The 16,992-nt window shown below is 45.2% G+C and overlaps 1 protein-coding gene across 1 annotated transcript in view; it reads left to right on the top strand.

Moving 5' to 3' along the window:
• LOC126531893 (protein regulator of cytokinesis 1-like) overlaps positions 1-16,992 on the top strand; it is an 88,635-nt gene that overhangs the window by 45,014 nt on the left and 26,629 nt on the right. Inside the window, exons 8-9 of the mRNA XM_055070665.1 lie at positions 299-442; positions 15,494-15,739. Of these exons, the coding sequence (XP_054926640.1) occupies positions 299-442; positions 15,494-15,739 (390 nt within the window). The remainder of the gene's footprint in view (positions 1-298; positions 443-15,493; positions 15,740-16,992) is intronic.

Genomic DNA, 16,992 nt, shown 5'->3' with positions numbered 1-16,992 from the left:
TGCAGGTTGTATGTGGAAAAATATGCTAAGTGTCGCAAATGGTGCCCTAACAGTTGAATTTTGTTGCTCAAACCTTAACTGTAAGAACTGTCAAAGCTTTCCTCTTATATTGTTGGAGCTGGAGCATAGAAGTTCCCTTGTAAGTATAGCACTCGTGACGTTCATTTCGAATTATCCAGTGCAATGTTTCTTGATGCTTCGATGTACCGAAAGTATGCAACCTTTCAACTTGTGCCGTACACCGCTGCAGTATTTTTTTAGACCTGGCATTCTGAGCTCTTTCAAATTTCGGTTTCAGCTCAGGCAAGAAATTCAAGAATACATTACCACCTACAGCGGCAGGAGTGAAATATTTGCTCGCTGGGGTAAGGACTTCCTCGACCATTTGGATTCCCAGCAGCGTGCGCGTGCCGAAGAAAAAGAGCGCCAACGCCTCGAAAGGGTGAGGGCAGTATTTGTCTTCATGATCTCTAACAGGCAACTTGCTAAGCAAGCTATGCCAGTAGTGTGATGGCATAGATATCACTCGTGTATTTCGCACTGCCATTGTTCTTTTTTTTTAACTGATTCTCACTTCCAATAAAGTGAAAGTTTATTTTATTTCAACGAAAAGAGGGTGCCAAGACATAAGGCAAGAGCCTGACAAGGTCCTGGTCACCAGTAGAACAGCTGGCATTGTGCGCAAGCACTTCACAACAAATTCACAATGAATTTCTCGAGCCTTATAGAAAGCATGACGCAGTAAACATGCATGAAATTTGTACAAAAAGAGCAACTAAATCGCATACACAACTTAACATTGAGCGGTATAAAGATACGTCATTCTTTTACAAACATAAGAATGTCAGTCCTAACACATAGAAACAATATCGCAAAGCTTGCAACATGTGCATAAGAGAAAAACATCTCAAAGGTTGTAAAATAAATACAGTCTGTCAACTAAATGAATATCTTTTTCCGTTGGTTCCAATAGGCGTTTTTTTATTGTAGATTTAAAACGTTTTTGTGGAAGGTGATATTCAGTTTCAAAGGGAAATTTATTTATTACCGTGGGAATTTGGTAGCTTAGTGTTTGCTTGCTGTAATTGATGCGTGCGATTGGAACAAGTTTACATTTCGTCCAGAAAGCATATCGGCTGCTGGAATTATCTGGACAAGAAAAGAACAATTTATGGCGATGGATGTACTAAAGTAGACAAATTATATACTTCTTTTACTTTAAGGATGCCATGTTTCTGAAGTAGTGGTGACGTAAGTAAATCTGAAGGCCTGCCATGAAACCCCTCAACGACACGCAAATTGCGTTTCTGAATTGAAATTATTTTAAGGTAATTGCTGGACGTTGTAGTTCCCCAAACAAGAATACAGTATGATAACCTTGAGTGCAGGAGTGCGTAATACGTGGATATCTTTAACCAGGGAGGGGCAACAAATGAGATATACAAACAGCCGACTGTTTTGCTTAGATCAGACATAAATTTGGTTGTGTGGAATTTACAAGAAAGATTCTCATTGAACCAAACACCAAGAAATTTCTGGTTTGAAACTCTCTTTCAGTATGCTCGTAGACAACTTTCAGGGTGATACTTTCCTCTGTATTAATAGGATCAAAAATAATGTAGTTTGTCTTTGATAAATTAAGGCTTCGCCTATTGGTCAATAACCAGTTATGTAACTTTCTTAAATGTGCATTTGCCGTAGCCTCCATTTGGGACAAGGAGTGGGATGAAAAAAATATATTCGTATCGCCAGCGTACATGACCAGATTAGGCGATTCGGATATGTGAGCGATATCATTTATGTATACTAAAAGAATGGTCCTAATATTGATCCTTGAGGAACACCATGCTGAATTGCCAATTTCTCTGAGGGTATGCTATTAACCTGAACATACTGCAATCTGTTATTCAAATAGCTCTTTAGCAAGTCAAATGCAATACCACGTATGTCATAACTGTTAACCTTGTGTAGCAGGGTGTTGTGATGAACGCAATTGAATTGGGAGGGGGCCCTTTCAGAAATTCAAGAAAAGGCCAAGAGTGTTTGGTTTCATTTTGATGTTCTCAATAATTTCATCTTTTACTGTTAACAGTGCCTGCTCTGTTGATGTTTGTCAGGAATCCATACTGTGAGGAAGTAATAACAATAACATTTCACTTATGGAAAAAATATTCGAGGTGAGTATTAATGACACCTTCAAAGACTTTTGGTAAAACGGGTAGAACAGAAATGGTTCTGTAATTAGATATGTCATTCTTTCCCCCACTATTATAAACTGGACATACACGTGCTATCTTCAGCTGATCTGGGTACACTCTGCTTTCTAACATACCATTTGCGATGTAACACAAGGCGTCGCACATTAAAAAAGATGCATGCTTCAAAGGTACTACTGGTATGGCATCATACCCAGGTGAAACATGATTTTTTTTTTTACCTTATGAATTAATGAAGCCATTTCATAAGTAATAGTTGGCATAAGCGCAACAGAATGTTGTAAGGGGAGGATTAGATTGGGAAGTGTCTGGCACTGATGTGGTCTCCGATGTACATGTAGAATCTGCTGCATTAATGAAAAAATCATTAAAAGTGGTTGTGGGATCAGCGCCTGGAAGTTCACCATTGACTGTCATAATAGTAAGGGGCGGGTCTGAATTACATTTATTAGTTAAAAAGGTAATTTCTCGCCAAACTTTTCTACTGTCAGACTGTGCTTCTGTAAACCACTCAATATAATAAGTAGATTTGGCTACTTTAATATCCTGGTTAAGTTTATTTCTGTGTTCTTTAAGTTCGATGAGGGTGTTGGCATCACGGCTCTTCATAAACTTGTGATACAAATGGTTTTTCGTCTTAATTCTTTTCTATAGTTCCCGAGTCATCCAAGGCTTTCTAAACTTTTTGCAAGATTTAGTTTTTAGTGGTAAGGCATTGTTGTAGCACTAAAGAAACTGTTTAATAAGGGCAGTATATGCTTTGTTCACCTCAGTTGTATCGTACACGTTATCCCAATGTGAACTTTCAACCAATGTTTTGAACATACTCATTGTGTTAGCATTAATTACTCTGTATAACCGTCGAACCTTCATATCTGTGTCCTGCATGACAGGCAGGAATTAAAAGATTGGCAAATGATCGCTGATGTCATGGGAGAGGTCCCCAGAAAGAATGTTATTAGATACCAGATTTGTAATACATACGTCTGGTAGAAGACTTGTTTCAAGTTACCCTTGTGGGTAAAGATATACAATTCCAGCAGGCAAAGGATGCAACGGTATAATTGAATAGCATTGCACATAAATCGTTTGACAATAACAATGTGTCACCCCCCGCAGAGGCGTCTGCGTCAGCAGGCGTTTGGTGTGTTGCGACACCACGGACCCGAGCATACGAGGGTCGGACCCTCCCGCGTGTAGCCGTGCGCGGCTTAGCCGTGTCTGGGGAAAAGGGGATCCTGGGGGTTGAGCTGATGCTGGGTGTTTGGACCTCTAAGGCCCCCCGGCGGAGGCAACACACCCCTTTGGCCTCTGCTTCACATAGACGGCACCCCCGGGCCGACCCACCCGGGGGAAATCGGTAGTTGCCTTTTCCTGTCTCTCTCTCCCTCCAGCTTTTGTCTTTCTCTCACTTTCCACCTTTCCTGTCTTCTCCTGGCTTCTCACTTCCAATTTTCCAGGCAGCAAGGGTTAACCTTGTGTGAATAGCCAACCTAGGTTATTTCATATTTGGTTATAGTGGTAACGTACAGCTGGCGTTTGCAGGCCCTGTTTTTCAGGCCCTGCAGCGTCCCCTTGTAGGACTCCACGGTGGGTGGCTGGCGTTACTGCCGAAATCTCACATATATTTATGGATAGCTCCTTTCCTCCACTCCCTGATCGCCCTCAGAAAAGAGGGCGCACCGATGAAGTTTTTCAGTTTTTCGGACGCCAAGTCTACAACTTCCCACGTTTCCATGTAGTTCACTCGGAAAAACCCGGTAAACCAGTGCGCACTATCTCACCGTTCCTTGTATCAAAGACTTTGACTGATGTTTTTGAGCCGGTTATAAGGCGACCAGGATGGCAAGCGGTGATCTCCTCCTGGAGCTCCGCGATAAGAAACAATACGATAAACTGCCTAAGCTTGTGTCATTTGGGGATAACCAACTAACAGTAACCCCGCACCGTACTATGAACACCACCCGCGGCGTTGTGTCAGACGATGACTTGCTGGAGCTCACTGAGGCTGAACTCTTGGAGGGTTTCAGTGAACAGAATGTAATCAATGTGAAAAGAATTAAGATGAGGCGAGATGGCAAATAAATCTCAACCAAGCACTTGATAATTACCTTCGGATCAAGTGTCCTGCCCGAGTCAATCGAGGCAGGGTACATCAAGCTCAGTGTTAGGCCGTATGTGCCCAATCCGCTCAGATGTTTCAAATGCCAACATTTCGGCCACAGTTCGCAGAGCTGCCGAGGTCGTCAAACCTGTGCGAAGTGCAGTGCCCACGAACATACCTCTGAAGCTTGCGAGAACACTCTCCACTGTGTAAACTGTGAAGGTGAGCACGCCGCATACTCGCGGTCGTGCCCATCCTGGAAAAAAGAAAAAGAAATTGTGACAATAAAAGTCAAGGAAAATATTAGTTTCAAGGAGGCACGCAGGCGAGTATCCTACCTGCCCAAAAACACATTTGCCGAAGTGGCGCGTCAGGGGGCAGCGCCACAACGGTCTCCGGCTGCTGTCCGACTCACACCCAGTGAGGCGGCAGTAACGCCATCTGCTCCCCCCCCCCGGCGGCTGCAGCTAGCGCTGCTGCGCCAACTGAGCAGACGGGGCCATCTACCTCTGGGCAGGTGCCCCCAAAGGCCTCGTCCAACGTGCCGAGGCCTTCACGCCAAACAAAGCGCTCGGAAGAGCGCGTGTTCAGAGCCTCGCAAGAGGCGATGGACACAACCACCAGCAAGACGGCGCCACCAGCGCCTAATGAGCGGCGAGGCGCTCTCAACCGCTCCAAAAGAGACAAAACTCCAGTCACGGCGCCTGAAAAAGGCCCGTGAATTAATCTTTATCTCTTAAACACACAGCACCCAACACATTATCATAATGGAAACACAAATATTACAGTGGAATGTACGAGGACTTTACGTAACCTCGACGACATTAAAGAACTGTTACACTAACATAATCCAAGGTTGCTGTGTGTTCAAGAGACACATCTGAAACCCACACAGACAAACTTTTTACGTCAGTACATAATCTATCGCAAAGACCGCAACGAAGCTCACGCCTCCGGCGGTGTTGCAATATTTGCGGATAAATCTGTAGCTTGTCAACAGATTGCCCTCCAGATGCCCCTTGAGGCCGTATCGATTCGGGCAATCCTTTTTAACAAACTGGTAACTGTGTGCTCTCTATACATACTGCCTAACTCTCACTTGAAAAAAACCGATTTCCATAACTTAATTAATCAGCTTCCTGACCCCTACATACTCGTGGGTGATTTTAATGCCCACAACACGATGTGGGGAGATTCGCGATGCGACGCTAGAGGTCGATTAATTGAAAATTTTCTTTTGACCTCTGATGCCTGCCTTTTTAACAAGAAGAAGCCGACGTATTACAGTGTCCAACACAACACATACTCAGCAATAGATTTACCAATCGGTCCTTCTTCTCTTCTGCCTCACCTAGAATGGTCCGTGATCAATAAATTGTATGGAAGTGACCACTTCGCTGTAATTTTAAACCTGACAACTTTGCATGAGAACCCTCCGCATATTCCTCGATAGAAACTAGCATCGGCGGATTGGGAGCATTTTAAAGAATCATCTTATTTATCACCAGATTTTATAAATAATTTTACTGTAGATGATGCCATTGCATATTTTACTGCTTTTATTATCGATTTAGCCGAGAAGTTTATTCCACAGACGAATGGTGGTTCACTAAGAAGACGTGTTCCCTGGTGGAACGAAAACTGTAGAGAGGCGCGAAGGAGACAGAACAAGGCATGGGGTGTATTACGCAGATCGCCTAATGCCGAAAATCTAATACACTTTAAACAAATTAAATCACAGGGAAGGCGGACACGACGTCAGGCAAAGAGAGAAAGCTGGGTGAGGTTCCTCTGCGGCATTAATTCTTACACGCAGGAGGCAAAAGTGTGGAATGGCTTGAGAAAGCTGCAAGGGCAACAAATCCATCCGTTGCCTCTGGTGAATGACCAAGGGGATACCTTGCAAGACCAGGCAGACACTCTTGGGGAACACCTTGAGCGTGTATCGAGCTCAATACACTATTCTGAATCATTCCTTAAATACAAAGAAATAGAAGAACTCAAGCCATATGTACGTAAATGCAGACATGACGAGGCGTATAACCGGCCATTCAGTATTGCCGAATTAAGAGCTGCCTTGATTTTATGCAAGAGCACTGCGCCGGGACCTGACCGAGTCATGTATGACATGATCAAAAACTTGCACTCTGGCACACAAGTTACACTACTCGCACTCTTCAACACTGTTTGTGCTGCTGGATACCTTCCACACACATGGAAAGAAGCAATTGTGGTCCCTGTTTTGAAGCCGGGGAAAGACCCATCCCTGGCGGCAAGCTATCGCCTCATAGGTCTTACAAGCTGCATGTGCAAGGTTTTTGAAAAAATGATTAATCGGAGACTCATGCATTTTCTTGAACTCAACAATATACTTGATCCTTATCAGTGTGGCTTCAGAGAAGGCAGTTCGACAACAGATCATCTTGTACACATTGAAGGATATATTCGTGATGCATATGTACATAAACAGTTCTTCTTATCAATATTCCTTGACATGGAGAAGGCATATGACACAGCATGGCGTTACGGCATCTTGCGAGACTTGTCGGGAATGGGCATCTTCGGAAATATGCTGAAAATAATTGAAAGCTATTTGTTGAATCGCATCTTCCGCGTGAAAATTGGCAACGTATTGTCACGACCTTTCACACAAGAAACAGGTGTACCCCAAGGAGGCGTGCTTAGTTGTACGCTATTTATTGTGAAGATGAACACGCTTCGTGCTTCATTACCACCTGCCATTTTTTATTCCATCTACGTAGACGACATTCAAATCTGCTTCAAATCCTGTAACCTCGCAGTATGCGAGAGACAGGTGCAACAGGGCTTGAACAAGGTTTCCAAGTGGGCAGACACGAAAGGATTTAAAATCAACCCCCACAAAAGCTCTTGTGTTCTTTTTACTAGAAAGACAGGCCTTGTTCCAGATCCTTGTGTCCAACTGTGTGGACATCAAATACCTATTAACAAAGAACACAAATTTCTAGGTATTATACTTGACTCCAAGCTTACTTTTATTCAGCACATTAAATACCTTAAAGAAAAATGTCGAAGGACAATGAACTTGCTTAAAATTCTATCCCACACAACATGGGGTAGCGACAGGAAGTGTCTGATGAATGTTTATAAGAGCCTAATTCGATCACAATTGGACTATGGTGCCGTCGTATATAACTCTGCTGCTCCGAGCGCACTAAAGATTCTAGATCCTGTTCACCATCTAGGTATCCGCATAGCCACTGGCGCTTTCAGAACAAGCCCGATTGAAAGCTAATACGCGGAATCAAATGAATGGTCCCTCCATCTACAGAGAACTTACATCAGCATTACATATTTCCTGAAAATACATTCCAATCATCAACATCCATGTTTCAACACTGTTAACGATATGACATGTCCTACACTTTTCCATAACCGTCCCTCTGTAAGACAGCCTTTCTCGCTTGGTGTGAGGGAGCTTAGTGATGAAATGCGTGTCCCACTCCTCGAGCTTCACCTAATGCATCCAACCAAGTTGTTACCGCCGTGGGAGTGGCAGGTCATAGAATATGACATATCCTTTTTACAAGTAACAAAACACGCACCAGAGATCGAAATACGAACTCATTTCCTAGAACTCCAGCTCAAGCACTCCTGCACAGAGTTCTACACAGACGCTTCGAAGTCTAATGCCGGGGTGTCCTATGCTGCCGTCGGCCCATCCTTCTCAGAATCCGATGTACTACATCCGGAAACAAGTATATTTACGGCCGAGGTCTACGCATTACTGTCTGCTGTGAAGCATATAATAAAATCAAAACTTCAGAAGTCAGCGATATATACAGACTCCTTAAGTGTCGTGAAGGCGCTGATGTCACTCTATACACACAAATCCAGTACTTAATCAACTATATTCCGTCTTGTGTAAAGCGTACATATCTAACCAGCATATCATTATGTGCTGGTGCCTGGCCATAGGAGCATCGAGGGTAACATTCTGGCAGACGCGATGGCCACGTCAATCGCATCGCATGCTGTTAACCCTACCGCTGCGGTGCCTGTCACAGATCTGAGGCCTTTCTTGCGAAGGAGATTGCGAGACCACTGGCAACGCATGTGGGACGCGGAAACGGATAATAAGCTCCACCTGATAAAACCACAGTTAGGATTCTGGCCCTCTACTACAAAATCGCGCCGAACAGATGTCCTATTCTGCCGTCTCAGAATAGGACACACGTTTGGCACCTGTAATTTTCTACTCACCGGAAGTGAGCCTCCAACCTGCGGTAGATGCGGGGAGAGGCTGACCGTACTCCACGTCCTCCTGGAGTGTCGGGAAGCCGAATCTGAGAGAAAGACCTTTTTCATTAGCATACCGACAGCACATTCCCCTACATCCATTAATGTTACTCGGCCCAGAACCGCTATTTGACACCAGCGCAGTCATAAGTTATCTGAAAGATGTTGTGTTGCATGTTGTTAGCCCAACATGTTCGTAGCGTCTCCTCTATTCAGAGGATGGCGCTGTGATAGTTCTTTGGTATAGCACGTGCCTCTAGGCCCTTTTGTTTCAAGGGCTCTGGCGAGGCAGCAGTGCTCCAGGTATTTTTACCATCTCATATATTTTCTATTTTGCATCATTCTCCTACGATGGATTTTAATGTTCATAGTATTCGTCATTAATCATCGCCATAATTTTATAGCACGTAGATTTTACGCACTTTTCAGCAATTATTTTTAGGCCACTTTACAGCCAAGTCACATCTTCCATAAAACATCTTCAACATTACCACTTTTCATGGCGCTCTTTGGCCAAACCTGGCCCTTGCGCCACAAAACACCACACATCATCATCATCATCAATGTGTCACCCATAATAAATATGCATCTGGTAGAAGTCAGACACACCGGTAAATTTTCTAGGAAGTCAAAGAAGTGCTGTTTGTTACGTTATCGGTGGGAGGTCTGTATATTGCAATGACCGCTACATGCTTAATAGATACATTAATGCATTCCACATTAGAATCTATTACACAAAATTAATCTATTACAGAATGTTTGTATAATTTATTTACATACACAGCGAGACCACCACCCTTGCAGTGATGCCTTAGTAGTAATCCATTATAGGTATAGTTCTACAATGATCTGCATGCTTTCTATAAATAATTGCTTCAAGTGTTACAACTAGAACCTGTGTACAGAAGGTTACCTCAAAACATGTTTGTTCACCTGTATGCTTCCAATATGCAACATACAGTTTGTGAATGCAAATGATGCACTGCAATCGCAATTTGCAAGAATGGGTCACTCCACTCATCTGGGCCCGTATTCTGAAACGTTCGCCTTCCGCGAAACTATATCCTTGGCCACACCTCCGCCAACGGCATGCGCTGATTGGCAGTTTTAGCAAAACGGAAAATAAACAGCGCCATTTAGTAGTTCCGGCCTGTGTCATTTTAACGTCATGGTGTCGATGGGTGCTCTTGACATATATTGAATTAACGAACACGTCTTTTGGAGTCTTGGCGTTCGGTTGGTGGTGGGGTGTAGTAGACATAAGGTAGGATGGTAGTTTATAGTAGCCTTATTGGTAATGCCTTACACACATTGTTTTGTGGCGATAATTGTTGATTCATTTAAAATAAAACATTTCACGCTTCTTTATTCGATGTTTTACCTAAAGCAGCCGTAGCCAACCGTAGTCATTGCGCAGAACCCGTACTGCGGCCACTACACTCAAAAACAACACACCCGAGCCGCTCTGCACTCACACGGTGTGCTTTCTCATGCGATGTGAAGTGTTCGACAGCGCGTATTGGTAGTGCGCGCTGAGGACACGGGTGAGCAGTCACTGTGACAAGCAGTGACTGTCACGGCGGCCAAACTATCGTGGAAGGCAAACGTTTGAGAATACGGCCCCTGCTTTCAAATAGGTTTAGATCTGCGATACCTTACATGTAATAATTACTCCATAATTTACAACATAAAATCATGAGTTACTGTTGCATCGAATTGCATGGCGCAGCCTATACCGTTAATGTGACACATTCGGTTGCAAATGTAAGGAATGAGAAAGGTCACTGTAGCCTTTGTAGCATTGCCTGTGGTGCATTGCGCACAAGCGCCATCACTGGAAGTGCTAATGGTGCTGTCGTTCTTGTGTTGAACATCGGATCGTGCGATACCGCTTGGCCTCTGCACTAGCAGAAGTTGCAGTGAGTGAGTCTTCTCACATGAATTACAGTGCTGACCACTTATAACGATATCGAGAAAGACGAAAAATATGATCGTTATAACCGATGATCGCTGTATCTGGACTGCAGTTACCAAAAAAAAATTTTTAAACGCGTTTGCGCTCTTTACCTTTGCAGCTCTGAACTCGAATTCGCTACTTGCTCTAAAGAATAGATGATGTATACAGTAGGCCGTGAAAAACAAACTTTATTTCTAGCGCCACTGACCGTGTCAAGGATTAGGCGCGCCGAAATAGTCCGAAATCTGCACTTGCTCTTGCGGCAGCTTCAGCTTCACAACCGCGGTGTGCATGGATTCCAGCTGCTGCGTGAACACTGGCGGCAATCCTTTAGCATGCATAAAATCAATTAAGGAGTCGATCGACGACAGTGCACTTTGCGTGGACATCGTGGTCCGGGTCAAGGAGCCACTGTCGATCTCGTTGTCACTGTCGCTGATGCCGTAGCCATCGTCGCACAACTTTGCGTCTGTCGAGACAGCACATCTTCGGCGATCGCCTCGTCGGTGACCTCATCGCAGAACGAGGCAGCACTGTCTGCAGTCAAAAACTCCTCCTTCGACACACCACCTGTGTCACCAGTAGGAACGAGCTCCCAGAGCTCGGTTATGTCAGCGAATTCCACCGGGTCGGTCTCAGCGGGTTGGGGAAGTTCGTCCTTACGCACAAAGCCCGCCTTCTTGAAGCAATTGGTGATGAACCACTGGTAAAGCGCCTCTTCAACATCGGCGTACAAAGGGTCTCTAACCCCTTTTCCGCTGATCGGAATGGCCGCTGATAGCTCCTGCCTTCACAATCGCGGTGCTCCCGGTTTTCAAGATGGTTGATATCGTTAACTGAACGAGCTCATACTTCTTCACGAGGGCGCTCACCTTGAAGCCGCATCGAGAGTCCTGCAAAATATCAATCTTCGTGTCAAGCGACACAGCTTTGCGCTTTGTCGGCGCCATCTTCGAACTGGGTTGAACCGTTTGTTGCACGCTGCTTCGGTGGCGTCAGCCTGCTATCGCGAGAGAGACGCGGGACGGGCGCCACCGCGCCACTTTGCTTGTCGCTTCTTTTTTTCTTTCTCTCTCTATCAGAGCGACTGTGGCCGATGCGCATGAAGCAGCTAGCGCCATCTTGTGGCGCGCTGCGCCAACGTTGGCTGCGCCTACTCGTGCGCGGGCGGGGCGAGACGCGCTGCGCGGTAATGGCGGCAGATACGAACTTACGGAGGTAAACATCGCCTCGTCTCGACATCGTTCGTTTCAGGGAACTAAGCAACGCAATCGTTACGACTATTTGGCACGGAAAACGCCCTCCAGACTGCAAAATTTTGATCGTTATATCCGATATGCGGTGAATAACCTATCGTTATAAATGGTTTTTTTCCCCATAGACCTAATGCATAAAATGACACTCTCATGTCGACCCATCGTTATAACCGATATATCGTTATATGTGGTATCGTTATAAGTGGACTGCACTGTAGGAGGCATTTTCTTGTATTTTTGTCTAGGAACCTTGTATTGTATTATCGTACGGTTTTTCAACATTTTTAGAGTTTTACAGCGCATGCAACACTCATGGGGGCTGTCGATAGTCGATGGAAGTGCCGCTGTTCCATTCACGGTGGCGCCCCCGGAATGGTGGCGCTTGCAGGGACTATCGATAGTTCGTGGAAGAGCAGGCGCCGCTCACATGTTTCTGTTTCCCTGTGGCTCTTAGTTTGGTGCGTTCAACTGGACTGCCGGCTACGCGCTACTTCCATGCTTCCTCAGTCGTCATGAGTGCTCCAGGCCCACTAAACATTCAGCTCTCGTTCACAGCAGCGTTCAAGAGGGCTGCCATCTCTTACGCCGAAGAAATAAATCACTGTGCAGAGGGCCGCAAGTTCAATGATTCCAAACGGGTGGTGCGAGAGTGGCGACTGCAGCGAAGCAAAATTTTCGCCTGTGACGGCAAGTGAATAATTTCCCACAGGCCGAAGTTAGGACGCTTTCCGGAACTGTAGGCCAAGCTTGCAGGGTGCGTCGATGTAGGAGAAGCTTGTAGAGTACGTCGCTGAAGTGCGTGATCGGTCCCAACCAGTGAAGTGCGACATGGTGATGAAACAAGCCCGGATTTTCGCCTTTGAGGACCTGCTCCGCCATGAGTACGAGTGGCTGGCGGCAGAAGACAGCGAACTTACGCCAACCTGACCTGTCAAAAGAGCCTCCCTGACGGCTGCGTGTTGTTCGGTGCGTTCGGTGTTGGCTGCTGTTCCACAACATGTTGTAGTGCGGTCGTTTGCCAAATGTGAATTTCGCTGGACGACAACACGCTGTGGGGCCGTAACAGCAATGACGATGGCAGCACTAGTGAAGAAGAGTAGTCCAGTGACCATGTCGGCTACTAATAAATTTTCATTATCAAATGCACCCTCGGGTATGCTGTCTTTTTTTTTTTTTTTTTTTCCCCTGTCGCACGATATGGGGGGGGGTTGACTTTCATTCGACTCGACTTAAAATCTTGTAAATACGGTATTTGCACTGTAGACAGCTTTGCCTTTATGGAAAAAAAAAAGAATTAGTGATAGCAGAAGCAGAGATAATGCTCGTCCAATATGGCATCATCAAAATTGTGGTTTTGAGAAAGCAACAAAAAACATTTCACAACTGATATGTTGAAAGAAAGTTTGAAAAAACTGTACCCAAGGCCATCAGTATGCACTGGGTATAATTCATGGCCGTTGCCGGTCAACGACACAGCATGCACTGTGAGTATGTTCACTTCAAAAGGATTACATGTTTTTGGGCCCTCAATTCCCCATGAGCTCCATCCCGACACAACTTCACCGCAGATCTCGCAAACCACAGTCAGTTTAGTAGCAAGACTGTAATCCTGATCGCTCTGCACCGGCTACAGAGAACCACCGCAAGTATTGCATGAGAAAACGCCGAGAAGACTGTTCACTGCTGCAAGTCGAATGACAACATACGGAGCAGCGGGCTTTGCGACTGAGGCTATCGCACTATCGGTGGTCAGATCTTCAAGAAAACACTGAATCTTTCCCTTCATGGCTGTCCTAGATGCAATCTTGTCAAACGTATCTTTCTCATATGCCCTTATCCACTTCCTCTTCAGTTACGACAGCCGGGTTCAGTTCTTACACGAGTGTGACCGGCGTGTGGATATGCGTGATCTGGCAAAGCAGTTGAGGCGTCGATGGCGGCACGACTTCAGTGGCGAGCTGCCGGGTATCCTGTGCTGACTGCGATGACGGAATCGCTTTCGGAAGTTTATAGCATCCCGGACGTTCTTGCCCGTTACAATTCAAGGAACGAAACTTGGTCGGACCTCCAGCATATCTAGCGTCACAGTTGCGAGACTAAGACAAAATTGCAGCTTTTTTCGTGGTTTGAGCTCTCATGGTCCTTGGAGCAAATCATGACTCGCCGTCTTGGTCACATGCTCAAACTGGCCAATAATAGTATGCACTGTGTATTTCCTTTTCTGTTTTTTTCATGACCGCACCGCTGGCAATGTTGCTGAGTGACGAATAAAGAAAGCCAGAAACGTGAGCTTTCGATTGATACCAAAATGTCGCTGGCGGAGTGCGTAGTTCTCAAGTTATGCGCAACGAAAAGTAAGTGCGATTTGTCCTCAATTTAAATAGCAACACTTGTGGATTTGCATCTTTAGATCACAATATAGGAAGAACTACATCGTATTTTGTTACCAAATTTCGAAGATAAGCTTGGGAACGCGTCAGGAGCGCGTCAAATAAATATTTAAAATTTGAATTTTCGGCCGATTTTCAGTCCCAAAGACCTGGGTCACCCCTTAATTAAGGCATGGCATCATTGGGTGTATAAGAGACCGACAAGATGCTCTGCCTACAATTGGCCAACTATTCAGCACAGTGCATCACTGAAACCATTTTATCATACCACGTTGACAATGCCGCATCCGACGAGCACAAGTTGTCGACGGCACCAATAAAATCAGCATGCCGACCATCGTTCCACTGACAGTGTGCCGGCATGTACTGGCTAATGCCAAAGTGACACATTCCTGTTTTTGCAAATGACAAAGGCTTCTGCTGTACTCCTGCGGCATAAAAGGAAACTAGTACCGACACAAAACGATGATATAAGGAGACGGACGAAGTGCCGACTTGGGCACTTTGTCTCCTTATTGTGTCCTGTGCTGTTACTCATATTTTATGCAACAGGAACGAACCATGCCAAATTCACTTTATTGCAGTTCTGTGGCATGTTCTGCATGCCTTAGTTCAGTTATTTCGGTGCATAAATTCTGAGAATATATGTGCTTGCTAAACCTGTCTCTCTTAACTTTTCATCTGAGTGGCGCATGCTGTCTGTGATAATCTGTTCTCGTCTTCTTTTTTTACGGTCTGCTACAAGTCAATTCGGTCAATGGTTGCTCGAGCAACTGTCACTCAGACTTCCGGTCGAATCTGCCAGTTTTGGCTGAGCGGTCTGAACTGCTTTGCAGGGCAATCTCGGATTGAGATCCACTGTTGAGCTGTCATTGGGATAGGTGATCGGTGCTCTCAATCTGTCATTGGAACAGAGTTGCTTCAAAAAAAGCTGAAACTATTGATTCAGGAGCACTCCACTTCTGCCATTGGAATTTAGCATTAAACTAGGCTCTTTGCGCAGTCCAATATTTTGTTGCATTCGGCCTTGAACAAAATAGTGAATGTTACAGCATAGCTTCCATCAGAATTGTCTCAAGAATGCCTGGAATGCGCTGTGTCGTTATGTTCGTTTGTACCAATTCCGAATTTGAGGCAATAGCATGTTGGCACGTTCCATTGCGCATGCAGCATCTGAAAGGGATGTGAATTTGTTTGTTGACCTGCAGGCAGTGAACATGTTCTTGGTGCATTGTAGTTGGAACGGCCACTGTGCTGTTGAAGCTCAAATTGCTTGCCGACTTCACCTGCAGGAGAACCGTCGCAAAGCCACGCCCGCAAAGTTGAGCAACACAAAGCGGACCTTCTGTGGAACACCTTCTGGCAGTGCGTCCAAAATGTTCCGGCTTGGAGCAAGCAATGCCACCCTTGGATCCAGCAGGCGTGTAGGCACACCAGCCAGCAAAAACACACAGGTGGCACATGGCGGCACACCAGTCCGTGCTGGCGCTGCCGTCAGTGCTGCAAAGAGCATTCGGCGGCGCTCGCTAAAGGCCCAGGTATGATTGGAACAAGCAACTTCTCCAATATTGTTCAGAGAAACTAGGGGCTTTATTTGTGTACTGAAGCCCTGAGTGCCCTGTTTCAGAAAAGGTACTTGTTTTCAAGACAAGACATGATTGAATGAAAAGTGCATTGCAAAGCAGGAATCGGGCTGAATGTTGAATTGTGAAGGCTGAATTGTGAAGTGCCTTTATTTATTCGCTTATTCATTTCAGATAGTTTCAAGGCATTAAAGAAAGGAGTAGGGGTAAAAGACAAACTGCAGTAAGAATACAGTAAAAGCACGTTAATTCGACCCTTGCTAATTCGGAAAATTAGATAATCCACTCTTCCTTTGGTCCCGGCCGGCATATGCATTATTTAATGCAATGAAACTCTCATTAATTCGGACGTATTTGGCTGCACGTCAGTCAATTAGCACAACTTTCGGAGCTCGGCGAGCGGCGCAAATGAGCAAATCCGGTGTTAGCCGCTACTGAAACGTAGCGGCGGGGTGTTCATTGCCATAGTCACCAGTGAAAATCGTACGTGAATGAGAGCAATGACAGAACACTTCCTGCCTATTTGTGCCCTTGAAGCCTTAATTCTTGCTTTTACCGCCACGCATGGCAGCACGTTGGCTGTGTGCCTTGACGACTGTTTAGTCGCCGTCCATGATCGCGTCGACAGCAGCCGTGGTTTCGTTCGCAGCGGTTGCAGAAACAGTAGTTTTCGTTTGGACAAGTTTTTGAGTATGAAGAACACCGGCTTCATCGCAATGGATGGTTACCAGCTCACTGGCGAAAAAATAAATGGGATGTGTGCTTGGTAGTAAAATGGCTGTCTCAGCGGAAGACACGTGCCGTGGCTGTGCTGATCAGTCATAAGATGCTGAAAATTGCAGCTTCCGCACTGCTTTTGTGCAAAATAGACTGGATTTGCTCATTCATTAAGTAAAAACTGCCGACGTAGTAAGGATGTGCTCATTGTTTTCTTGGCTTCCTCAATAATTCGACATTCGATGAAGTCGGACGTTCTTTTTTTTTTTTTTTTGGTCCCGTCAAATCTGAATTAATGAGCTTCTACTGTATTAACAAAAGAGGTTCTGTACAGCGATCTTGATGTATTTTGTTTGCGTGGTGACTGCACCTGATGTCGCAAGGCAATTCTAGTCCACGCTTATGCTAGAGATGGATAGCAGAGTGTGGGTGTAGGCCAGTTTGTTGATTCATGATTTTTGGAAGTTTAAGAACTTCCAAAAATGTAAAGC

This window comes from Dermacentor andersoni, chromosome 4 (genome assembly GCF_023375885.2).
Source record: "Dermacentor andersoni chromosome 4, qqDerAnde1_hic_scaffold, whole genome shotgun sequence".
NCBI lineage: Eukaryota > Metazoa > Arthropoda > Arachnida > Ixodida > Ixodidae > Dermacentor > Dermacentor andersoni.
Note: the sequence above shows the minus strand (reverse complement) of the source record. Positions and strands in the feature narration are given on the sequence as shown.